This window comes from Trichomycterus rosablanca, chromosome 20, assembly GCF_030014385.1.
Source record: "Trichomycterus rosablanca isolate fTriRos1 chromosome 20, fTriRos1.hap1, whole genome shotgun sequence".
Lineage (NCBI taxonomy): Eukaryota > Metazoa > Chordata > Actinopteri > Siluriformes > Trichomycteridae > Trichomycterus > Trichomycterus rosablanca.
This window is the reverse complement of record NC_086007.1, coordinates 18,978,833-19,004,856: the sequence shown is the minus strand read 5'-3', so window position 1 is coordinate 19,004,856 and position 26,024 is coordinate 18,978,833. Positions and strand designations below refer to the sequence as shown.

General features: G+C 39.6%; 1 protein-coding gene and 1 long non-coding RNA gene across 7 annotated transcripts in view; one reads left to right on the top strand and one right to left on the bottom strand.

Annotated features, from left to right (window-relative positions):
• The window catches only part of myo18ab (myosin XVIIIA b), a 161,208-nt gene extending 137,970 nt beyond the window's left edge, over nt 1-23,238 (top strand). For 3 of the 6 annotated variants that reach the window (XM_063016639.1, XM_063016636.1, XM_063016637.1), the window contains 13 exons: nt 635-745; nt 3,316-3,420; nt 3,745-3,891; nt 4,005-4,118; nt 4,588-4,704; nt 6,867-6,950; nt 7,638-7,775; nt 9,451-9,636; nt 9,758-9,897; nt 13,096-13,140; nt 16,817-16,939; nt 18,834-20,273; nt 21,800-21,887. In XM_063016639.1, the coding sequence (XP_062872709.1) occupies nt 635-745; nt 3,316-3,420; nt 3,745-3,891; nt 4,005-4,118; nt 4,588-4,704; nt 6,867-6,950; nt 7,638-7,775; nt 9,451-9,636; nt 9,758-9,897; nt 13,096-13,140; nt 16,817-16,939; nt 18,834-20,265 (2,742 nt within the window). In that variant the 3' untranslated portion in view covers nt 20,266-20,273; nt 21,800-21,887. Of the gene's footprint in view, nt 1-634; nt 746-3,315; nt 3,421-3,744; nt 3,892-4,004; nt 4,119-4,587; nt 4,705-6,866; nt 6,951-7,637; nt 7,776-9,450; nt 9,637-9,757; nt 9,898-13,095; nt 13,141-16,816; nt 16,940-18,833; nt 20,274-21,799 lie in introns of all 6 variants that reach the window. The other 3 variants (XM_063016641.1, XM_063016638.1, XM_063016640.1) reach the window with 2 other exon arrangements.
• Nucleotides 1-25,324, bottom strand: part of LOC134334368 (uncharacterized) — a 34,867-nt gene extending 9,543 nt beyond the window's left edge. Inside the window, exon 1 of the long non-coding RNA XR_010015474.1 lies at nt 25,131-25,324. This is a non-coding gene — a long non-coding RNA (uncharacterized LOC134334368). The remainder of the gene's footprint in view (nt 1-25,130) is intronic.
• Nucleotides 25,325-26,024: the final 700 nt, after the last annotated feature.

Below are 26,024 nucleotides of genomic sequence, written 5' to 3'. Positions count from 1 at the left end.
TAAAAGAAATAAAACAATCCTGTTGTTTTTTATGTGTGATGTACATTTATTTACATCTGATTTTTAATCACCACTGACCTTAGGGTCAGCCAAAGGGCCGGATGTTACCCGTGTACAATGCGGGTAACATCCCCGTACAATGCCCGGGTGTGCTCTATAGGGATTGATCTTAAATATAGCATTTAAGAGCACAGTTTAGAATTATTTGATCAATTCAACATGCTATAAAAATAACATTTGAAATGTGTCATTATTTTTGCAATGTTATTTCTAATTTACGCAGCTAAGCAGTTAACTGGGCATTGAAATGTGAGGAATTTTGTTTCCTGTAGATGACTGGGGAAATAAACTGTACATTGTATTTATAAGCATAAACTAAAATGCTCAAAAACAAGACAACAATCTCGAACTATGAGCCAATTGAACCCCCAACACATCAGCAGGAAATAAAAAACAGAACATTAACACAGAATGTAAACTCTCCAAGTGTGTTGATTTCATCATTTTTGCAAGGGGTTGTATTAAATTTTGTTTAAAGACCCTAAACAACTAATCTTCAGGAATGAACAAGGACCAGCTACTTTGTGTATGTGTGGTTCTGCATGTATTAAGAGTTTATGTTTTGTCCCTCTAGGCGAAGCTGCGTCTGGAGATGGAGACGGAGAGGCTCAGGCAGACTCACTCCAAAGAGATTGAGAGCAAAGATGAAGAGGTGGAGGAGATCAGACAGTCCTGCAGTAAGAAGGTAAGAGTTTCTCCTGGGTGAAAAACAGTGAATGGAACAAAACCAGAGGTGGAAAGTAACGAATTACATTTACTCACGTTACTGTAATTGAGTAGTTTTTTTGTGTACTTGTACTTTTGAAAGTAGATTTTACAGCCTGTAATTTTACTTTTACTTAAGTATGTTTTGTATTAAGAATTGTAATTCGCTACATTTTAAATAACGTCCGTTACTGAGGAAAAAAAATAAAAAATGAAAACAATAAAAAACTCGACATTAAACCGGCCCGTTAGGCTGTTTGATCCGGCCCGCTGAGCATTTATGCATTTGTGTGCTTTAGAGTCGGGCTTGCGAACTGAATCACTGAATTAACGAGTCAGAAACAACTCACTCTGTTTCATTATGATGTTGTGCATAAACAACTCCATGAATCGGTTCATTTGGTGAAGAGATTCAGATGTATAAAGCAATCAGAGCTTCAGAATTCACATTCTGGGCAGAATTTCAATCTCTTTCTTCATTGGTTGTTCTATAAATGACAGTTTAGTGAACGAATCACCAATTTAAGCTTTTTACCGGGAAAGCCGAGAGAATAAATATAGTTTTCATTAGTTAGGTGGATAAAACAGTTGGGTATGGATTTATATATTCTGGAAACATACAAGATGGTCTTATATAAAGTGGATTATATCCCTAATGGAACAACACATGGATATAGATCAGGTAAGCAGATAAGTGGTTATGATTTTCTGTTGCTGTGTGACTGATCTGGGTCGCGGTTCTGCTGTTTACGGTTGGCTTTCATTTTGCAACGATAGCAAAGCATTATGAAATATTGTGATTTTTTATGTTCATTATTTTTGAGTATTTATTTAAGTAAAACGGACAGCATAAATGTGATTGTGAGATTCTGCTGGTTTGTTTTGGATTTTGATCATGTTCCTATGACGGTGTAAGACCCGTTTTATTTTTTATAGGTGCAACCCTAACCGCCTAACCCTTTTATTGAGGATAAACAGAAATAATGCTGTTTTGAATTGATAACAGCAGTTGCAGGCTGTTAGGTGTGTAGAGGTTAAATCCACACATGGCTGCTGAGCTGTGTGTGATCTGCTGTATCATTCATCTATCAACTTCTGTTGGAACATGACGTCCCTCCTTCTGTTAAAAAAGTAACGAAGTAACGTTTACTCTGAGTACATTTTAAATAAGTTACTTTTTACTTGAGTAGATTTTTAGACTAGTAATTTTACTCGTATTTAAGTAAAAAATCATTAAAGTAATAGTACTTTTACTTGAGTACAATATTTTAGTACTCTTTCCACCTCTGAACAAAACTCAGCTCACTTCATTATAACCCTGCTGTCTGCTGCACTGCTGAGTAACATACAAGATGACATGAAAACGTTATATTCTTTTAAGACAGTTTAAGGGTTTATGCAATTTGTTTTTCTCTATTCAGAATATCACTAGCATCAAAGCTACAGGTCTTTTCTATATGTTCCTTTTCTACCACCCCACCACCTGTAAAAGATGTTTCACAACATTCCTAGTTAACTCCTTAAATGGCCCTGTTCCAATTTTTTAAAGTGTGCTACAGGTATCAATTTTAGAGTTACTATAAATTTCCAAATCAAAATAAATTTATTAAGGTTGTCTGTGTTGTTGTACTTTAAATATTATTTAGAGTGGATTCACAAGCCATTACACCTACTGTCTCAATTTTTCTATTGTGTAGAACAATAGGTTATATATCTTATCTTATCTTTAACTATGGAAACACTAAATAGCAGCCCTTACATCTACCTCATTGTGGTTACAATTATGTGAAATGTTCATCCAAGTTAATTGTGAGTGCCATTTTCAAACAAAAAACAAAGTCATTTACTAAAATTTGATTTAAACCTACAATAACATTCAGTAATACACAGATAAACCAAAACATGTAGACCACCTGTATAATATACTATCAAAACAGCTCTAATCCATCTAGACATGGGCTCCACAACACATCTGAAGGATTCCTGTGGTATCTCATATCTCCTGGTACTTTTATTGTCTGTACATTGTGAGGAGAATTATTCTACAATGAATTCTGGTGCCATCTGCATTAACATTTACATGTTTTAGCATTTAGCAGACACTTTTATCCAAAGCGACTTACACAATGATCTGAACACGATGAGCAATTGAGGGTTAAGGGCCTTGCTCAGGGACCCAACAGTGGCAACTTGGTGGTGGCGGGGCTTGAACCGGCAACCTTCTGTTTACTAATCCAGTACCTTAACCACTGAGCTATCATCTGCAATTCATGCAGCTGTTCCTCTTCTACTGGGCCATACCAAATGCCACAGTCTTCATGTTCACTGGCATCAATAAGTCTTGGCTACCCAACGACTTATTGAGGGTTCTTTGCTTCATCCCAGTAGTCTGATCCCTGTCAAAGTCACTATATCTGCTGCATTAAATATGTGGACTATAAATAACTACAATCAGTTCAACATTTAATATGTCCCTCACTATGGTGTGTACAATTGTTATGGAAGACTTTGATTATTGAATGTTGACTGTTGTGTTGTGTGGGTGTGTAGCTGAAGCAGATGGAGGTGCAGTTGGAGGAAGAGTATGAAGACAAACAGAAGGTCCTTAAGGAGAGGAGAGAACTGGAAGCCAAGCTACTGTCTGCTCAAGATCAGGTATGGACACAGACACACACGTGCACCACGTTATTAAACTGTAGATTTGTTATTGGCAGAATGTGTTTTGTCTGAGTCTTTTTTTAACAGTATTTATGCAAAAGTTTTGACACCCCTGGTAGAATTTCTGCGGATCATTTCTGTCTGCATACCTTGCACTGATGATTTCCCCTCCTAATGGTTAAGCTGTTTGCCATGAGACATAGCCAATCAGTAGACGCCCAAGGGTGTCCTAACTTTTGCATGTAGGTGCTGTGAGTGTGAGATTGCCTGAAACAATTGCCATTTCTATTGGGTTGAATTTGGTGTTCATGTGTCTACCAGGTCAGCCACAGAGACGTAGAGACAGAAAAGCGACTCCGGAAGGATCTGAAGCGCACCAAAGCCTTGCTGGCTGATGCTCAGATCATGCTTGACCATCTAAAGAACAATGCACCTAGCAAGCGAGAGATTGCTCAACTTAAGAATCAGGTATTTCCACTCTTCCAGTTCTAGCTCAGTTAAGAAGGTCCTTACTGAGACTCAGATTCTGTGACTAACTCTTTATTGTGTGTGTGTGTGTGTGTGTGTGTGTGTTGGGACAGCTGGAGGAATCAGAGTTCACGAGTGCTGCGGCCGTTAAGGCCCGTAAGTCGATGGAAGCCGAGCTGGAGGACCTGCATGTCCAGATGGACGACATCTCCAAAGCCAAGCAGGCGGTGAGTCCACAACACAGAACTGGTGCCTGAGCTGGTGCTTGATCAGGGAACCATTGAATCCTTTTGAAAGAGGCCTGTTTTGACAGGTATAAAAGCCTTACCATAACATAACCAAGGGTGGCAAAATATATCCAGCATACACAACATTTTGTTAGACACCACAGTCATCAGAATAGCAAGAGATCATTGTTATGATTTACTATTATTATTATTTTTGCTATTGTTTAATGCGTTTTCTCCCAAATTACAAAAGTAACAAAGTAGTTATCACCCTGTACCTTGCAAGCTATCAACTGCATAAGCAAAAGTATTCACACCCCCAGCTGTTTGCTTACACACACATATACAGTCACCTCTCTGACCAAAAGTATTCACACCTCCACCAACTATGTGCTTGCACACACACAATCACCTGTCTGAGCAAAAGTATTCACATTAAATTCTCATATCCTGTTTCTTTTGCTTCCAGTTGGAGGAGCAGCTTAGCCGGGTGCAGCGAGAAAAGAATGACCTGCAGTCACGCATGGAGGAGGACCAGGAGGATATGAACGAACTCATGAAGAAGCACAAAGCTGCTGTTGTTCAGGTAAAGAGCTGCATGCCAGTGGGGGTGCCAATTCAGCATCATTCATTCATTACTTTCAGGAACATCTTCATCCTGAATAGGGTTTTTGTATAAGAGCACTTTAGCATTGTTGTCATTGCATTGTCTCTACTCTTTGTTTTACCTTCCTATGTGTGTCTGTTTTTCTTTGGTCTAATTATAACCATAGTAAACACACTGATGAACCAAAACATTAGGACCACCCACCTAATATGCTGTATAAACGGCTCATACCTGCCAAGGCATGTATTCCCTATCTGACTTTGCGAGGTGGAGTTGAGGCCAAGGTGAACAATGGTAGCAAATTTATAAACACAAACATGATTCTGATTAGTACCATAAGCCACATGCTCAAATATGCCTAAGTATCTGCATCAGTAGAAATAATATTAAAGAAATCTGATCTTTTCCACAAAGGAATTGACATTTGTCATGCTTTCCTGCAATGCCAAATTCAAAGAAAATGCAAAATTAATGATTAGTCTTTTTACTCTCTATATTAGTATTATATTAGCTGATTATATGATTTGTAAAGGAAAACACATTAAATCACAACAATACAAATAGAAGCATGTTTACTAGTGACCTCAGACTTTTGGCCCCCGCTGTATCTACGTATGTACGATGGATCTTCAAAAGGTTTCCACACTTATATTTTTATTAAAAACATTGAGGGTGGGAGGAGTAGTAATTGGTCATGTCTGAGAGACTGAGAGAGAGCTTATACAGTAATCCCTCGCTATATTGCGCTTCGACTTATGCGGCTTCACTCCATCGCGGATTTTTCGCTGGTTCGCGGATTTCTGCAGACAAGGGGTGTGTTCGAAAAGCTAGGGAGCTCTCTTCATAGACGCATTTCACGTCATCCTGTGCGCTTCCGATAAGGAGGCTGTTCCAAATCCTTCAACATTTCAATGTTATTTTCACTCAAAAACGAGTGAGCATCCGATGCTGCCTTAGTGATCAAGGCAATCCCAGAATTCATTGCGGGTCGAGTGCTCTTCTCTCACAGAAAAATAAACATGGCTGACGGTGCGGACAAACGAATGGAGTTCTTTTCAAACGTAAATAAAATATTACTGATTTTTAACTTGTATAAAATTGTACCGAGTGTTTTTATTTGCAAGTTCGGGCTTGTCAGGAAATGTAACCGTAATCGGTACATGAAGGGAGATGTTATATTGACATGTTAGCGTTCTGTGCTACCTCAATCCATTGGTTTTAATGACAAGATGCTAAATGCTAAACCCGATGGAATCGGGTTATGAAAATAACCATATGAACACATGGTTTTTACTTCGCGGATTTTCACCTTTTGCGGGGGGTTCTGGAACGCAACCCCCGCGATCGAGGAGGGATTACTGTAGTCTGGATTTAGCGCCATCTGATTTTCACCTTTTTGGGCACTCAAAGGAGCTTAAGAGGAAGAAGATTTTCATGTGGTGATGATGTGAAAGCAGTGGTGCATCAGTGGCTACACACTCAACAAAAAAACATTATTTCCTCATGGCATTTAAAAGTTGATATGACACTGGAAAAAATGCATCAGAAGGTGACTATGGTGAAAAGTGATGTAATTTGTTTAATTCTTAATAAACAGAGTTTTTAAAAAGTGCAGAAACTTTTTAAAGAACCCTCGTATGTCTCTTTGTTACAAAATACATGAATTGATCAGCCAGATTATTAGCCAAAGACACAATGCCATTGTATCCCAATACTGTCATGTGGACTCAATAACTTTCTTTGGGATAAATAATAATAAAAATAATAATAATAAGTTAAACTTATATAGCGCCTTTCTCAATGCTCAAGGACGCTTTACAACATTTTACAATACAATACAATACAATACTTTTACAATACAATACAAAAACTATGAAAAATGCTCAGTAAAGAGAAGTGTTTTAAGCAAAGATTTGAAAATAGTGAGGGAAGACGCAGAGCGGAGAGCCAGAGGAAGGGAATTCCAGAGGCGAGGGGCAGCACAGGTGAATGAACGGCCACCCATAGAAGCCCGCTTGAACCTGGGTACAGCCAATAAATAGTGTCTGTCTGCCTATCTCTCTGTCTATCTATTAATTTTCCTTAGTTTTACTGTACTGTAGTGCAAATAGTAAACTCTTTTCCCCTCTTTTCTGTTTTAGTGCTCTCAGAGCCTGGCACAGGTCAGTGAGCTTCAAACTCAGCTAGAAGAAGCTGTAAAGGAGAAACAGGAAATTCAGGAAAAGGTAAGCCCATACGTCCAAAGAGAAACTTGAGCTTATGCTCATTCTGCTGTGGCAATAAGGTCGCGATTTAAGAAATTAATATCTTTTAAATTTAAAAGCTACCATGCAGACATAAATATTAGATCCTGCTGCACAAAGTATCCATGCACCAGGCTAATCTGGCCCTTATGCTTAAATTTTTTCCTTAAACACACAGCTAAACAGGTCATGGTAGCAGAAGCACAGGTCATAGTAGTTTACTCTGCAGTTCTAAATGACTCAAAGCTCAAAAGAGGTCAGAGGAATTCAAAGATCACTCGTTCTTTCATCCTAAAGGCTGAAACTGGGATTCAAACATCAGGCTTGAGCCTGGCTCAAATTAATATCTAAGCTATTCTTCACTTTAAAAATAAATTATTGTGCTGATAGTAAAGACACAGATATTTAAACAATGGATTTAAAGTACTGGTTAATAGAGATGCAATGTAGTATAGTCAGGCAGCAGAGATCTTCTAAAGAAGGCTGTAGTATCACTGCTGTGGTAATTCTCTGTAAAGAATGAAATCAATTTTGCATCATGTAAGTTGGTGATGAACTGAAAAATACATCTCTGAAAATATTCCAGTTAGATTTAGACCCAACATCAAAACTTCTGTTGAAAGCTGTGTATGTTTCTGTGTATTTGAACTCGCGTTGCTTTGTCCCCAGTTCACAGCACTGCAGAGTCAGGTGGAGTTTCTGGAACAGTCCACAGTGGAAAAATCTTTAGTCAGCAGACAAGAGGCTAAAATCCGTGAGATGGAATCCAAGCTGGAGTTTGAGAAGACACAAGTGAAACGTCTGGAGGTGAGGGAATGGTTGTATTTGTGTGTGGGTTAAGCTTGGTACAGGCAGTCAAAGATATATAGAAAAAGTGGCCTCAAAAAGTATTCAGACCTCTGACGTTTTTGCACACTTTATTAAGTTTTTGATGGTGGATTTGATTTTAAATAAAGATCATTGCCATGTTTACCCACCACCCTCTCTGTGGGGTCCTGGGTAGAAAAGGTCCTTAGCCCCCTCATGCTGTTCGTGAAAGATGAACAATTGTTGCTGTTGCCTCACAGCAAGAAGGTCCTAGGTTAGAGTCCCAGGTAAAGCTGTCTGGGTCCTTTCTGTGTGGAGTTTGCATGTTCTGCCCATGTATGCCTGGGTTTCCTCTGGGGCTTCGGTGTCCTTCCACAGTCTAAAGATACCAAATTGCCCATGACTGTGTTTGACATTGAACTTGAACTGATAAATCTTGTGTAACCAGTAACTCCCTGTGATGAATCATGTGTAACCTGGTTACCTGTCCTGTCAATGCAGCCAAAAAGTAAAACGTTACAGTAAAATCCTTTAAACTTTAAACTGTCAAACACATGAACAAAATTGTACAGTACAAACAACCACACGGAAATCTTCATCCCAGTACCCCTGGGAACACTCAAAGCCTTGAATGTGTCATATGCCTTGTCACAATTTAATTGCAGAGATCCACAGACAGTTTCTTGGACTTCATGGCTTGGTTTTTGTCATGACAATGCAGTGTGAATTGTGGGCCATAATAGTCTTTCCAAACTCTGTCCAGTCAATTTAAATTGCAACAGGTCGACCTTAAGGATCTCAAGGATAATTAAAGCAATTAAATAATAATTAAAACAAATGGGTTGCACTTGACCACAATTTGGCATATCACATCAAAGGGTGTGAATTCTGGTGTGAATTTTGATTTTGAATGAATTCATTCATGTCTAGTGAGGGAAGAGTGCCCCCTTATCTGCGACCACTGTAAAATGGCAATAACAATTGAACACATACTAACAAAGTGCCCAATGTACTATAAAGAATGAAGAATACTAGCAATACCACACACAATGGATGGAATATTCAACCAAATCAAAGCAGGCACTCTTACCAAGTCTGGTGGTACATATAAAAACTGATGTGCATATTTAGAAACATCATCATAGCCAAAACCCAAAACCACTAATAAATCCACAAGAATCAACAAATCTGCTCTATGTTTGAAGTTGAACTAGAAATGATGAATCATGTGTAACCTGTAACTACTTGTCCTGTCATGAATGTAACCAAAGTGTGTAAAACATGACATTAAAGGTCTAATAAATAACAAACAATTGATTAATCAATTCTAAAACATGTTTTTACTTATTTATGGGTGATTAAGTGGACACTGATTGGTGAAAATGTTAATTATAGCCATTATAAATAAAATATTCAAAACGTAGGCGAACATTTAGGGGTCTTTTTATAGTACATACATACTACTCTTAAATTCCCTCACATTCTCCCTCATTGTGGATAATGTTTCTATTGGGAGATCTTTAGGAAACCAAGAAGTAGTCATAGATGCTATACTAACAAATAACTCAAAAATATTACTTTTGACCAAGATGAATTGATTTTTAAGCCCTGTTACCAGATGCCAGTCTGTGCCAATTTGGACATTTTAATGACTAATAAACCCACTGTGCTCCAGAGTCTGGTGTCCAGGCTGAAGGAGAACTTGGAAAAGTTGACAGAGGAGCGTGACCAGCGTAGCGCCAGTGAAAACCGTGAGAAGGAGCAGAACAAGCGGCTGCAGCGTCAAATCCGGGACATTAAAGAGGAGATTGCTGAACTTGCCAAGAGGGAGGGTGAAGCCAGTCGCAAAAAGCATGAGCTGGTAGGACACACAGCCTCTCTTCAGCATTTCATTTCCAACCTAGTGAACCTTATACTGCAAAAATACTTTTTTTCATGGTTTGTGAGTCTTTGGTAAGCTCGAAATAATCCTGTTCCTGTAGGAAATGGACATTGAGAGTTTGGAAGCTGCAAATCAGAGTCTGCAGGCTGACCTCAAGCTGGCCTTCAAAAGAATTTCTGACCTGCAGGCTGCTATCGAGGATGAGATGGAAAGTGATGACAACGAGGATCTTATTAATAGGTAAAGTCACTTCCATCTACAATACTACCTTCCTTTTTTTCTGTACTACAGGAGAGCTTTTTCTAGCAGCAAGGAAGGAAGAGATCACGTCAGACTTAAAGTACTTCAGTTTTTTTTATGATTAAACTAATTAAAATAGTCCATTGGATATACAGGTCCTTCTCAAAAAATTAGCATATTGTGATAAAGTTCATTATTTTCCATAATGTAATGATAAAAATTAAACTTTCATATATTTTAGATTCATTGCACACCAACTGAAATATTTCAGGTCTTTTATTGTTTTAATACTGATGATTTTGGCATACAGCTCATGAAAACCCAAAATTCCTATCTCAAAAAATTAGCATATCATGAAAAGGTTCTCTAAACGAGCTATTAACCTAATCATCTGAATCAACGAATTAACTCTAAACACCTGCAAAAGATTCCTGAGGCTTTTAAAAACTCCCAGCCTGGTTCATTACTCAAAACTGCAATCATGGGTAAGACTGCCGACCTGACTGCTGTCCAGAAGGCCATCATTGACACCCTCAAGCAAGAGGGTAAGACAGAAAGAAATTTCTGAACGAATAGGCTGTTCCCAGAGTGCTGTATCAAGGCACCTCAGTGGGAAGTCTGTGGGAAGGAAAAAGTGTGGCAGAAAACGCTGCACAACGAGAAGAGGTGACCGGACCCTGAGGAAGATTGTGGAGAAGGGCCGATTCCAGACCTTGGGGGACCTGCGGAAGCAGTGGACTGAGTCTGGAGTAGAAACATCCAGAGCCACCGTGCACAGGCGTGTGCAGGAAATGGGCTACAGGTGCCGCATTCCCCAGGTCAAGCCACTTTTGAACCAGAAACAGCGGCAGAAGCGCCTGACCTGGGCTACAGAGAAGCAGCACTGGACTGTTGCTCAGTGGTCCAAAGTACTGTTTTCGGAAATCAAGGTGCCAGAGTCTGGAGGAAGACTGGGGAGAAGGAAATGCCAAAATGCCTGAAGTCTAGTGTCAAGTACCCACAGTCAGTGATGGTCTGGGGTGCCATGTCAGCTGCTGGTGTTGGTCCACTGTGTTTTATCAAGGGCAGGGTCAATGCAGATTTTGGAGCACTTCATGCTTCCATCTGCTGAAAAGCTTTATGGAGATGAAGATTTCATTTTTCAGCACGACCTGGCACCTGCTTACAGTGCCAAAACCACTGGTGAATGGTTTACTGACCATGGTATTACTGTGCTCAATTGGCCTGCCAACTCTCCTGACCTGAACCCCATAGAGAATCTGTGGGATATTGTGAAGAGAAAGTTGAGAGACACAAGACCCAACACTCTGGATGAGCTTAAGGCCGCTATCGAAGCATCCTGGGCCTCCATAACACCTCAGCAGTGCCACAGGCTGATTGCCTCCATGCCACGCCGCATTGAAGCAGTCATTTCTGCAAAAGGATTCCCGACCAAGTATTGAGTGCATAACTGAACATAATTATTTGAAGGTTGACTTTTTTTGTATTAAAAACACTTTTCTTTTATTGGTCGGATGAAATATGCTAATTTTTTGAGATAGGAATTTTGGGTTTTCATGAGCTGTATGCCAAAATCATCAGTATTAAAACAATAAAAGACCTGAAATATTTCAGTTGGTGTGCAATGAATCTAAAATATATGAAAGTTTAATTTTTATCATTACATTATGGAAAATAATGAACTTTATCACAATATGCTAATTTTTTGAGAAGGACCTGTACATGTTTCTAGGCTCTTTGAGTCACAGCACCTTGGCTTGGTGTCTGATTGCATAGTCTATACCACATGTGTCAAACTCAAGGCCCGCGGGCCAAATCGGGCCCGCCACAGCGTTTAACTGAAGCCACAGCGTTTAACTTGTTTTCCAACAAGTGATGTTAAGAAATATATATAATTTTTTTTTTATTTATATTTTTTCCCCTCTTTTTTCCCCCAATTTTTTATCCCCCAGTCTAGTCGTGTCCAATTACCCTGAATGCGTCCTCTATACTGATTCGACCCTTCACCACTGACTGAGGACGCCTCTCAACTGACATGCGCCCCTTCCGGCACGTACAGTCAGTACAGATGCATTTTTCACCTGCACGAGTCGAGTTCATACACTTGACGGGCACTGTGTACGGAGGGCCACACCCACATCAGCATTATTCCTCAGCCCTGTGCAGGCGCCGTCAGTCAGCCAGCAGGGGATGCAGTCGCACCAGTTATGAGGACCTACGATCTGACTTTCTTACCCTCTAACCCTGAACAACAGCCAGTCGTTGTTCATGCAGCCGCCCAACCCAGTCGGAAAGGCAGAGCTGAGATTCGATACGATGTATTAAAAACCCCAACTCTGGTGAGCTAGCGTACTTTACCGCTGCGCCACCTGAGCGACGATGTTGAGAAATATTTAGAAATAATGCCAAAATGTACAAGAAAAGAAAATTTAAGCAAGGGAAGTAATTAAATAAAATATGGGAAAGTGAATACGAGTTTGTGCTGCAAGAAGGAATGAGTACAATAAAAATGTAGATATACATTTTAAATATACAGTATAAATTACTGTAATTAAAAGGCAGACTGCAATTACAGCAGGATACATTACAATCGGCCCTTTGAGGGCCACCATAATGGAGATGAGTTTGACACCCCTGGTCTATACTATCCTATAAGTTCAAAATGTGGATTCCCAGTAACTTTCTCAGCTGTGGTGCGCCCAGGTGGCGCATTGTATATGCTAGCCCAGTTTAAATCCAAGCTGACAGGGAAAAGGAAAAAAACTAATAATTTTTTTGTTGCTCATTTTGTGACGATTACATTTGGCCAGTCAACGGTCGGCCCTGTTTTTTGCTTCACCCACAAGACCTGATCCTGTGTGCTTGGTTAAGAAGGGTATCCCCCTTCCCTTTCTAAATTTAGAAGGGGATCATGGGTACAGTATGGGTCATTTGGCAATGAAAATAACTACTAAATGTAGGACCATGGATATACTGGGTACAGTGCAATGAAACAGGCCCATGATGGCCAGTAAAGCCATAATTTAAAAAATGCAAGTGCATATATGCACAGATAAAAATATCTTACAATCCACGACACAAATCTGATTATTTCTGACCCTGTTTATGTTGTTATTTTAATTTCTGTGAATTGTATGTCTCTCTTTGTTAATCTTTGTTTCTTTTTATGTTTCTTTCTTATACATCTTTCATCTCTAGTCTGCAAGACATGGTGACTAAATATCAGAAACGAAAGAACAGAATGTGAGGAGCCCGAGCATTTGTTTGAGCTCTGTTTAACTGGTTTGGAGTGTCTACTCTTGGAATAGTATTGCAGTATCCCTATTATTCTGACACAATGTACCTGTACATGATTAGAAATATCTCCAAATACCTGGAAGGCGTTGTTATAATTTTACTATATATGCCCAAAACTATGTTCTCATCCCTTCTAATCACTAAGTCCATGATGTTTGACATTGATAACATAAATTGGACAGTGGTCAATAGCCTGGTGGGTAGATCATTGGGCTATCAATTGGAAGATATTTGGTTCAAATCCTGTTTCTTCTATGTAGTCACTGTTGGAAATATGTAGAAGACACATTTCATTGTATTGTACACATGTATATGTATATATGGCATTCTTCTATGTCTTCATTGCCTAATCGGTAATGATAATATTACTGATGAGGCATTAATAATATTATTGATAAATACTTTTTTGAGGAAGGCCCAATTTTTCTGGGTAATGGAATGTGTTTATTTGTCAAATATACATGTACACGCGTGGGTCAGCGCCCCTGTAGCCGAGAGGGTTAAGGCCCTTGCTCTAGTGCCCAACAGTGGCTCCATGGCAGAGTCAAATTCGAACCCAATACATTTTAATTCATAGCTCAACGATCTACCCACTAGGCTACCACTGTCCCAAAGAGGTCAAGATAAGTCGTCTATAAAAGGCTTTCTCATAATGTAAATTGCGATTGTAGGGCAGTTGTAGCCTAGTGGTTAAGGTACTGGACTAGTAATCAGAAGGTTGCAGGTTCAAGCCCCACCACTGCCAGGTTGCCATTGTATACTGCCATAACTGTAAGTCGCTTTGGATAAAAGCGTTGCCTAAATGTTGAAAATGTAAATGTTATTATAGAATATTTAATATTTAAATAATCAGGCCTGAGTGATACTGCAATACATTTCTCAGACAAGATTACTAACATCCACCACCAATATATAAAGCACTCCATCCATTATTTTGCATGGAATCACATCCCATCATGCCTGCATGTCACTGATCAAATATTTTTCCCAGCCAAGCATGATCTTTGTTTTCTCTCCTATTCACATTATTCCTTATGTGTTTATCAGTTAATACATTAACAGCTAAGTGTCAGGAGTGTTTGTTTGTGTGTGGCATTGCACAGCTGTACTGCCTCTGGGTTCAGAATGTGAGCTGAATCCCTGCTGTTCTTAGGAGCATCAGCCCTCTGTACAGCACTGTCAAATACAGAGTCCTGTAACATCCACTACCTTTTATATACATTATTGCTTTGATCATGTTTTACTGTGTGTGCTTAATATTTTACATTTTTTATCAATCCTTTAACCATACTTTGCTAAATAATAAATAATTCTCAAAGGTTCGAGTAACCAAACCTACCTGCCCATGGCCTCCAGTGCTGTACCATCCTCAGGCATCAAGTAACTATGGGTCTGTCCAAAATCCTAGTGATCTCTCCACATAAACAACATTTTACGTCATCCAACACGCTCCTGAGAAGAAGGCTGTCTGAATGCTTAAGTAACTTAAAATGCTGCCTACTAAGGTGCCTTATTTAAGGTGCCAGTTTACACTACAAAACTGGATCTCTTGTAATCGGTAGTCTTTCAAGTCAGTGTGGCTTTCACACTACACGACTAATCGGCGATAGAGGGTTTCACACTACACAATCTATCACTGCAAGCGCAGTTCTCCCAAACTACGTTTTGTAGTGACGAGGGGTTTAATAATACCAGCGAGAGATCAAAGTTTGTGCGCTGATGTGCAGCGTAAAAGTAAGTAGGAAAAATAAATGAATCTGAGTGAATTGGGCTACGTGGTCAGCAGGGATTGATTGTTCTATAGTGAGTTGGAGGTTAATAAATATTTTTTGCAATGCAACGTTGGTGTTATGTTTTGTAGAGAACAATAAGGTCAGAAGTCGCAAAAATTGTGTAGTGTAAACTAGGCGTTAGCGGTAAAGGCAATCCCAGCATTTGGTGCGGCACAAAAAAGTACAAATATGGTGGACGAATGCAGAGCAATGAATAGAGTTCTTTTTTTAATGCAAATAAATTCTAATTGATTTTTGCAAAATCTTCAGGCCTTTGCTAATAAACTGAAGATATAGAGGAATTTCACCTTGCAGCACAATAATGACCCAAAGTATCTCTCAACAAATCAACAAAAGAATGGCTTCACCAGAAGAAAATAAGTATTGGAATGGCTCAGCCAGAGCCCAGACCTGAATATAATTAAAAATCTGTGGGGTGATCTGAAAAGGGTGGATTTAAAGCTTCTGCTTTACATGGAAGAGTGGGAAAAGATGGTAATGTCTTATACCTAAAAAACTGAATGTTGTCATAAAAGGTTGCATAGTAATACAACCACTTTTTTTTATCCTTTCACATCGAAAAGATTTCAGTTTGTTTTTTTTGTTGTTGTTTTTTTTCAGTTGAATTGTACAGATTATAGTTCACATTATTTATAAATTATTTATCTTGGTCAGATTTTTTTTACGTCACAAAAAACATTGTAACGGGTGTGTAGACTTTATATCCACTGTACCTCTCCAGTGTTACCTTTACACATATGCAAGCCACTCATGCAATGACTGAGCATTTGTTGGATCCTTCTTTTATGTGGAATGTTTCAAAATTGTGTAACATTGATTTATTCATAAATATGAATTGTATTTTCATCAACTGCATTATCATGGTCAGGGCTGGGCGGGTCTGGGTCCACTGGGAAACACTGGGCTCATGGGTGGCTGAAATATCCTAGAGAGGGCACCAGTCCATTTCAAGGCTTTGGTCAATCATGTCTGTTCATAAATACATTTGATACACTGTGGGTACCAATGGGTTTAAGTTCTTAATGTTGGATGCACACATGCACTGCCACATGATGATCTTCGATATAAGCTACTAATTGTCTCATGGAACTGTTAAGGTGGAACTGGAAACCATGAGCTGCTTCTGAAATGTTAGTTTTTTTTCTGTTAATTAATTTTGCTCAGTGTTGCATAGTTGTCTAGAGATAAAACTAATTACAAAAGACAAACAAATTGATTAGCAAATCTGGAACAAAATCAACCTGTAGCTTTATCTTGGTGTAAATAATGAGAAAATAGAGCCTTAATTCAGTTGGCTCAGCGTGTGACATATTAATGTTTTTTCTGCTGGGGAAATTGGTGTCTGGGCTTTTCTGCTGTTCTTGACAGCGCTACATTTTTTTCTAAAGAGATACAAGATGAACAAAGTACTCTCCAACAGCTGTGAGATCTGCATTGTTCTTTGAAATAGCTTTGTTTTAATTTTTTTTTTTTTAATTAAATTTTTGTTTCACAATTTATTTTAAGTTGATTTGTTTAGAATTGTTTGGAATTTTAGTTTATTTTCTCTGGTTGTGCTTTGTTTGCCCTGAATAAAACAGACCCAACCTTGCTCAGATTAACTCGATGTTTGCTGTGCAGCTAACCCCAAGACTTGAACATGAGCGCTGACTAACACAAAGTACTGCACTGAGTCTCTCTGGCCTCTGCTGGCCCAGCACATGCATTAGTGCTGTTGAGTTTGTGCTATTAAGCCATGTGTTTCTCCCTATAGCCAGTCTACCATTACATGCTAAATATGCTTTAGCTTGGACCTGACACTCTTTGCCACCTCTTCATCTTCCTTACAGTGAGGGGGACTCGGATTCCGGCTCTGAAGTAGACGACCGCGTTGACGCCGTGAAGTCTTGGCTCTCAAAAAGCAAGGGCTCAGCCAAGAATCTGTCAGATGACGGCAGCCTAAAAAGTTCAAGGTCAGTACTTTGGGTTCTGAGTTATGCCACCACAGCCGTTTATTTAATGATCTGGTCACAATCAAGTGTTCACATTAATCAGGCTAGAAAATAGCATTAGATTATATGGGAGGGGGTTCTCTTAGTACAGAACATTGAGTTAAGGAAATCAGAAAAATCTGTTAATGTCTACTGCAAATAATATGTAGAGATATAAGGGTATACATTTTATATAAGTAACTTGTTGTACTAGCTTGCCTGTCAGCGTTTAATTTAACAGTTAAGTCAACATGATGTTTTTGGCATTGGTTTTTGCCTTCAAAATGTGTTGGAGTTGGAGTCTGGGGGGCATGGTCCACATAAACCCCACATCAACTACTGTCAATGCAGGGCTGCACAACCTAGTCAGGACAAGTAACACCAAATGTGCATGTCATGTCATCAAACTGGTTTTCTTCCACTGGCCAGCTGTAAACTGTTTTCTTTTCCAATTTAGTCTATTCTAATTCCTGATTTCAATTGCTGTACCCATGCTGGATGATAAGGCCTAGGCCCTAGGGACACACGCTAGGGAACATGCCAGGCACTTTGTATTGCTTAATAATCAGGTGATTTTAAATTTGGTCTTCCCTCCCTTAGACATGGCAAATTGTGTCTGTTGAGTACCTGACCTGGCTACTGGCAGCAGCAAGACTTGAAAACAGGTCTCTGTGGTGGTGGGGGTTTTATATGAAAGCCTATTTGCAAATGTATATTGGCCTGTCATGCTGCCTTTGAGATAGTGTGATAAAAAAAAAAACTCACCCCCTTACCGTATAACAGGACGCCTTTGGGGTTTGCCACTGGTTTTAGAAACAACCAGTGCTGCTGTGTTGGAGCCACTAATGTCTATGAACAATACATTGCTCTGCTCCTAGAGTGATTCTAAAGTGACCTTGTGCATTGATTGATCCAAAATTTTACCCATGAACATTGGTTTATTGACTTTTGAGCCCACCCTTATGTTAGAAATGTCTCAGTTTTCATGTCTCCTCATTTTTATTATTTAGATATAGTGGCCTTTTATTTGCCCACTTAGTTCCTCATAAATCACAAACCAGTAGAACTCATTTTCAGTACCTACTCTGTTGTACCAAGTGAATACATTTCTATAGACTAGTAATAAGGGACAACCCCCACTGTCTCACATACTGGTGCTTGTTGAATTTGTACACATTTAGTCCTTTCCTTACAGGTGGGAATAGAGCTGAGTTGTATATCCTTCCTCGTCTTTAGGGAGCAATGGTTAACGCATAACAAACCGATTTATCTGACGGGTCAAAATAAGAGTGAAAAGTTGATAGAATGTTGAAGCTGCAGTGATTTAAAGATTCCACACTGAGCAGGTGAATTGGTACCATATGACAGAATCCTAATTGGGTATAAATGAACTGGATTTTTCTCCATTCTTGCTTGATACGAGACTTGATATGAGCTGGCTAACAATCCACCTCCTTCTGGTGCTCTATACATTTAGATCTGGACATCAAGTGGTAAGCCATGGCCAATCATTGCTCACACAGACTGAGCCTTTGGTGCATCCTCTTTTTATACCTAATCATGATTCCCTGACCTGTTATCAATTTACCTGCTAATTATGGAATATTTACACTGCAACTTCAATATTCTAGCAACTTTTTTCTCTTATTTTGCCCCTGTACCAACTTTTTGAGTGTCGCAGGCATCAAATTCTAAATGTGCTTACAAAATACAGTAAAGTTGATTAATGATATTTCTATATTGTCCATTAAATAAAGATTCTTTTTTTATTGCATTTCACTAAAAGGAAGTAGACTTACCGTCATGTTCTCTCTTCCTATCTTGTTATTTTGTTTGACTTGTTTGACCCCTTCCCTGCAATTGCCACTTCATCTAGATATGCTAACACTGATGCCAAAGAAGGAAAGGACTGGAAAGAAAATGGCAAGGAAGGTAAAGAGCTAGAGCAGAGCAGGCCCATGTCTGTGATGAGTTCACTAAGTTACAGAAAATGCTCCAGCCTGAAGGACAAAGGGGATGAGAGCGCTCTCTTCAGCACCCTTAAGGAGAAGGATGACTCTCAGGAGTTCACTTCCTTCAGCAAAAGCAAATCCAAGCTTGATCTCATGGATGACTCCTACTCAGTGAGGTCATGGAGGAAGGATGATTTTGATGGCAGGAGCTCGGTTATGTCCCGGGCCTATTCAGGGGCAGGCAGCAGAGGCAGGAAGGGTACGGATAGCCGCTGGTCAGAGCTGGACAAGGAGTCGGTTGTGTCACCAATAAGCCATAGCCAAGCCTCCTGGTTTGATGATGCAAAGTCCTGTGTAAGCACTACAAGTGCTCTGAGCCGGCGTCGAAGCATGTCCCGTCTAGACGATCGCCAGAGCGAGCGTGGCTCGGCATTGAGCCCTGCCCTGAGCTGTAGGAGCCCCGGCAGCACTGGCCGTAAAAGCCCTGGCAGTGTAAGCCGCGCTGACTCTCGCATATCTCTGAGTCGCAGCTGCCGCCTCAGCGAGTTTGATATAGATGACGATGCCATGAGTGTGGCCTACAGTGATAGGCACTCCGGCTCCTACAGCCCCCATCACTCCTCCAGTGGCCGCAGCATGTCAATGCCACCACGGGCAAGAACCACTGACACTGAACTACCAGATACCACCGACCTCAAGCCTGTCAGTCACCGCAACTACCTGGATCCAGACCTGGAAGCAGCAATCAATGAGGTGCTGAATTTCAAGCCCATCAAATTCAAGCGGAGTAGCTTGGATGACTCCGAGGCTGAGGTTGGCCAGCCAAAGATGCAGCTGCAGGACGAAGACGAGGAGGATGGTAGGATGAGCGTGAGGTCCGGCGGGGAGAGCAGCCGCAGCTCCTCCAGCTTGAGGCGCTCCGCATCGGCGGTGGACTTTCACCGCTCCAGTAGCAGCATGAGCAGCCGCAGCAGGAAGAAAAGCAAAGACAGGAGGAAGAGGAGCAACAGCTCGGGCTCCTCCGAGAATGAGCGCAAGAAGAAGGCCTCAAAGAAAAAACAAAAGAAGAAGAAGAAGTCGTCGAAGAAGGAGTCATCCTCTTCCTCTTCTTCCTCCTCTGAATCGGAGTCTAGCTCAGAGTCAGACTCCAGCTCAGGAGCCTCCACTATTTCCTATCGAAGCACTAGCAGCATTAAAAAGGCTCCTGCTAAAAAGACGTTGTCTTCAGAAGAGGAAGGTGAACCAAGAGGATCATCTGAATCAGCTCCATCACTCAGCAAGAAACAGGACAAGAAAAGAAAGAAGAATGTGGACAGTGTGATGATGAAGTATCTGTACAGACCTGACAGTGATTAAAAACAGCAGTAGGTGATGCCTGGTTTGGAGTGAAGTTGCTGCCAGCACGGTGTGAAACTAACCCAAAAATTATGTCATCAATCCAACACTGATCCAAAATACAAGCCAGTACTGACACTGATTTTAAGAATTAATTTCAGATCAGTATTTATATTTTTCATAAGTTTTAACACAGTTAACAGTTTGTTGTGCATGCTTTAACATATCTGAACACAGTAAAAGGTTTTTTTTACCGGCTTTCTTAATTTCTGTAATAGGTTCGATTGTTTATTTTGTTAAAAAATCTTGTTAGTGCATAAAAGTATTACGGTCTGATTTAATGTTATCTAGACTAGCATTACCATTACTTGTCTTGTACCACATTTTTCGAGAGAACGGGAAAAGGTGGGCATCACATAGTGCCCCCTAGGTATATATGGTCCTTATGAATCACCCTAAGCCTGATATGGAGAGGGCTAAAAGAGTACTGGCAGTTTCTCTAAGCAAGTGGTCTGCAAGAAAGAGTACCATTCCACTTCTAGCACTGCTTCTGTTGTATCAATATGTGCAGTAGAGAAGAGCTACAATTAACCACAAGCATGGTGTGTTTAAAATTAGTTTAAAAACTAATGTTTTCGTCCAGATGATTATATGTGATCCAAGAAATGCCATAGGCACTCAGGTAGCACTGCCATAAAACATGCTAGCCGGCCCAGGTGGTGCAGCGGGATATTCCGCTGAGATTCCGAACTCCCCGGTTCTAATCTCGGCTCTCCTACGAGATCTGGACACCATCTAACAGGCACAATTGGCAGCAAGACTGCAATTAATAAAGTGGGTGGGGTCTTCAAACGCTGTGCAAGGCCCCCGGTTAGCAGCCTGAGGGGGGCATAGGGCACGAGAATATACCGTCCTCGGATGCAGTCGGGACTAATTGGCTACGCTAAAATGAGAAGATGAGAGAAAATTCATAAATAAATAAAACGAAAAACATGCTAGCGTGGCACCCAGGTGGCGCAGCGGGATATTCAGCTAGCACACCAGCACAGAGATTCTGCTACCGGTCGGATGGGCACCATTGGCAGTGCCTGCAGACAAAATTTGGTCATTGTGTCTGCTGGGGTGGGGAAATGATCAGACTGAGTGGGCGGGGTCTTCAAACGCTGTCCAAGAACCAAGCAGACAGAGGCGCCTGTGCAGAAAGCATGGGTGTAAAAGAAGGGGTCCGCTAGGACTGTGCACGCGTCGGAGGGGGCGCGGGGTAGGAAAATATACTGTCCTTAGATGCAGTTTTTTTTATTATTCATTTTGACACAGAATAATAAAGAAAACCTAAAACAAACTTAAAAAAGAACTAAACGTTTGTAGAATAACTAAGTAACAATAAAAGAACCGTTGCGTAAATTATCTCAAATTATTTTTGTGACATGCATGTTCTGTACATGTAAATGTAAACTATTAACCTGTTCTGTCATTTGTTTAAAATGCTGATAAATTACATGTCGGGCATCACAACCTCTCAACACATGTCGTTTGTTCTGTCTCTAACTTGCAGCCCCCCCTCTGGCCGAAGACGCTTTTGCCTTGACAGATCTGACGAGGAAGAAGAGGAGGAGAAGAAGGAAAGGGGAGCGGCCCGAAGCTCCTACCGCTCCTGATACACCTGAAGCCCAGAGCTGAACACCAAAAAGCACAAGCAATTTAACATCTATGTGCTTCCACACACACACACACACACACACACACACACATATTGGCAGAATCTTGCCCACCAGTATTGGCATGAGTCCTGATCATCCATCACTTGCCAGTAGTTCTCCTCCTTAATTTTAGTAAATTTAGTGTTACCTCTACGTCCATGCATTGTATTATGAAACCTGCACCATCAACTATATACATATATATTTTTACTTTTTAAACTTCCTTCATCTCCCTTGACACAAATACTTTCCCAGAGTGCAGTTCAGCATCATGCCTTGTCTTCGTTCCACTTCCAGCACAGGCCATGCAGTACCAAAGAAGCTAGAATAAGTTTGCTAGTGTTAATTGAGGACGTTGTGGCCAGTTTGCACTTATTTAATGGATTTATGAAATGCCTTGATGGCAAGTGTGTGCATACTCGGCTGTCGGACAAGAAAAAAAGTGGCATGAATTGACGATCAGGTTAAACTAACACTCACTGCTTCCTGTTCTGTAAGTACTCGTACTTCACTCAAACAAGTGTTTTCTGTAGCTTTTTTGCCAGTTTTTTATTTTTAGGTTTCATGCTTTTCAGTTCTTTACAAGGGAATGTACAAGCTCCTGATTTCTGCGCAGTTTGCTGATTGCTTTCTATCGTTTCAGTGGCCAGTTACTGGAAAACTTTACAAGCCATGAGCAGCTTTTACATTGATATTATACAGCTGAACACAAGTGGCATAAAACGAGAAAGATTTTATGAATCCTACAGGCTGACCTTCTTACAGCATGTTGAAAGCCGGATTCAGCTGATTTTCAGCCTTACTTCATAACCGATGATTTTTACGTAGAGGTGCACTTAACAAAGCTCGTTCATTTTCTGATTGTGGATTTGTTTTTGTAGTATTTATGAACTAGTGTAAATGAATTGAGCAAAGCTGCCAAATGCACATGATTTTTACAAGAAGCGTGGAGATAATAGTCTCGTGTCTCTTATTTCAGGAGGAGCCGGTGTGCATTTGACTTGTTTTACTGACTGCACAAGTCACTGACTTCATTTTCTGTTCTGTGCAGTCTTTATTATTTTACTATAAATAATGTATGTTTTATGATGTTTTGGCTTATTAAAACACATGGCAAAAATGCATAACTGCTGGCTGTACACATTATAAGGAATATGTTAAAATTGATGAATTGTATAATTCATCGTAGCTTCCAAAAGCTCATGTTTTTTTCATTATTGACTTAATGACCACTTGTTATAATATTTTTTTCATTATGGGTTAATATATTGTAAATAAATGATGGTGATTGTAAGATTTGTCTAGGTGTTTTTTTTTTTTTCATATTTTTTCCACTCATTTTAATCTGCATATCAGCCGCTGCTTTGTTTAACATAATTTTAATGTGTATTGTGAGTTTTGGATTTATGAAAATACCTATAAATGAGCCGAGGAGAGTGCAGCCTTTGTAAGTCACAAGTGGATGTGACTTATGTATTTTCAACAGAAGTCCAGAAAACCAATTAGCCTAATCACATGTTATCTGCAAAGCTAACCAGTCACTGCTGCTGCTAACTGGAGTTAATAAATCATAGCTAATTAACCAAATGCTGCTTTGACATTTTTTTTTTCCATGAAGGGCTAAAGTGCTAAAAAAACATTTGCACTGGTATGTTTAAAGAGGTAGACTACATGTACTATATGTACCAACTAAACCGTTCTACCCAGTACCGGCATTATTTTCTTGTCTGTGTTTTTAGACTAATTCCAGAGCATAATATATTTTCTAAAACTTTAAACTTCACTCTTAAAACCAATCAGCAGCCCTGGGCTCCTTCAGGCACTTGACTGATTATCTAAAAATAAAGTTGCCAACACCACAGGAAAGTTATAACAAACTTATACTAAACCAGCTTACAATTTCTACTGTCCAATATACAGAGGTGGTAAGTAACAAAGTACAAGTACTTCATACTGTACTTAAGTAGTTTTTTTAGGTATCTGTACTTTACTTGAGTATTGACAAATCTGTACTTTTTACTCACTACATTTTCAAAACAGGCTCGTTACTTTAGTTTTAACTAAATAAAAGTATTTATTGGTTTATTTTATCTCTTCATCTATTTATTTACATATTTTTTAATCAGGCAGTTCTGTTCAGACACCTAATGAAGTGCCTCTAAGGGGAAATTTGAAAGTCTAGGCAAGATCTGAGAGATCAAAAAGATGAAATAGCTTGTATGCTAGTTAGAAACCCCTAAAGCAAAGCAAAACCCCTGCAGGAACATGTTAAGCTGACTCTGGAGTCGTGGTGCACAGTTTTACTGTGTACTGTTGTACAAACATGACCTGCATGAAAGAGTCGTCAGGCCAAAATTGCCAAAAAATATGGCAACATGAGCAGCATTTGCTATAAATTATATCTTGAAAGGTCTTTAGCATATTCTAACGTTGGAAGCCAGTGGCACAGGAAACATTGCAGATGTAGATATAAAAAAATGTAGCCAAAAATAAGCTAGTGTCTATGACACGGACGATGATCTAAAACACACCAGTAAATCAACTATGAATTACTTAAAGAAACATAAGCTAAAGCTTTCATAAAGGCCATTAGTCGCCTGACCTGAACATCATTAAAACCCTAAAACAGGGGTCACCAACATGGGCATGTTCTAAATTAGCACTAGTGACTATAGAGCTCCGTCTAAAAATTGTATTTGTGTTGCTGTTCTTTTTTAATAAATAACGATTGCGTTGATGTGAATGAAAATACTGAATATAACATTGCAAAAACAAAAACTCTGATCTGGGTGTGGAGTTTTACATCATGCACATATGCTGAGACAAGCAAGCGAGCACAGCTACATTGCAGGGTGAGATGCGGGTTTTACCCCGAAAAAACATACAAGAAAAGCTAAATAAAACTTTTTTTACAATGATTGGGAGGAATGTGGAGAGACACTTCAGTAAGTGTCACAAAAACGTCCATGTACATCACGGCTTTTTTTAAATTGTGCATAACTGATCATTTGTACAAACATGAGACAAAGTTCATGATTTGAAGGACATGATTTGAAGATGTGACTTTATTTGAAGTGTGTGTGATGATGTAAGGATAACATACACATCACCAAGTCTTGTGTGATGAATGAGGAAAGGGGCTAAACCAGTTAATGTTGTAAATAGTATAAATAAATAAATACTTACCTGTCGTGGTGGGGATGGTCCGGGTTTCGGTGATGATCTGTGACGTTGCCGGGTAGAAGGTGCCTGAAGAGAGAGAACGCATAGAGTAAATAGTAAATTAAGCTAGCTGAATTATTTATTCAAGTATGAATTGTATGTGTTCAGAATGTTCCCTCCAGTTTCTTCTGTAGCTGGATTGGCTGCCAGGTCCTAGAGGGGAGGGACTTTTTTGATCAAACAGGAGGAAGTAAGGGGGGAGGGAAGAAAGAATGGCAGGAGGCCTAAAGTGAATAACCCGAGTAACTGCCTGGAGTTACTCTGTCAACCAGCTGTGGTTGTTTTTCTTTTAAATTGAAAACGTGTTTGTAAATATCCCTGGTGTGTGTGAACAAATAAAGTGAAGATGTTGGAACTGGAACTCTTGAGCGTTTGTCCTCCTTGGGTCTCCTATGCTTGGCTCAACCTACTACACTTCATGTTACAGTGGTCATTTGTAAAAAAAAAAATAAAAAAAATAATGTGATTTTAATCAAAATGCTACAAATGTGCCTAATTCATACAAAACTGTCAAGAAAGATATTTACAAAAATGAGATGTGATAGCTCTGACTTTCAAATATTGAAACAGATTTAGATTAATAGAAATAAATAATGTTGCATGTTAAAATATATCCGTGTTTCCTACCATGGTAAATCATTGTTAATCATTTTTCTGAGGAATCATTAACATATGATCAGACAGTCTCTTCATACATATGAATATTTATAATAATAATAATAATAATATCATTAAAAGTGAACCGTGCAACTTTATGTCATTCAGAAAGTTTGTGTCAAACAAGTAGCCCTTCGTATTATTCAGTACCTTTGAAGTAGCTCTTGAAAAGGTTGGTGACCCCTGCCTAAAATATGCCAT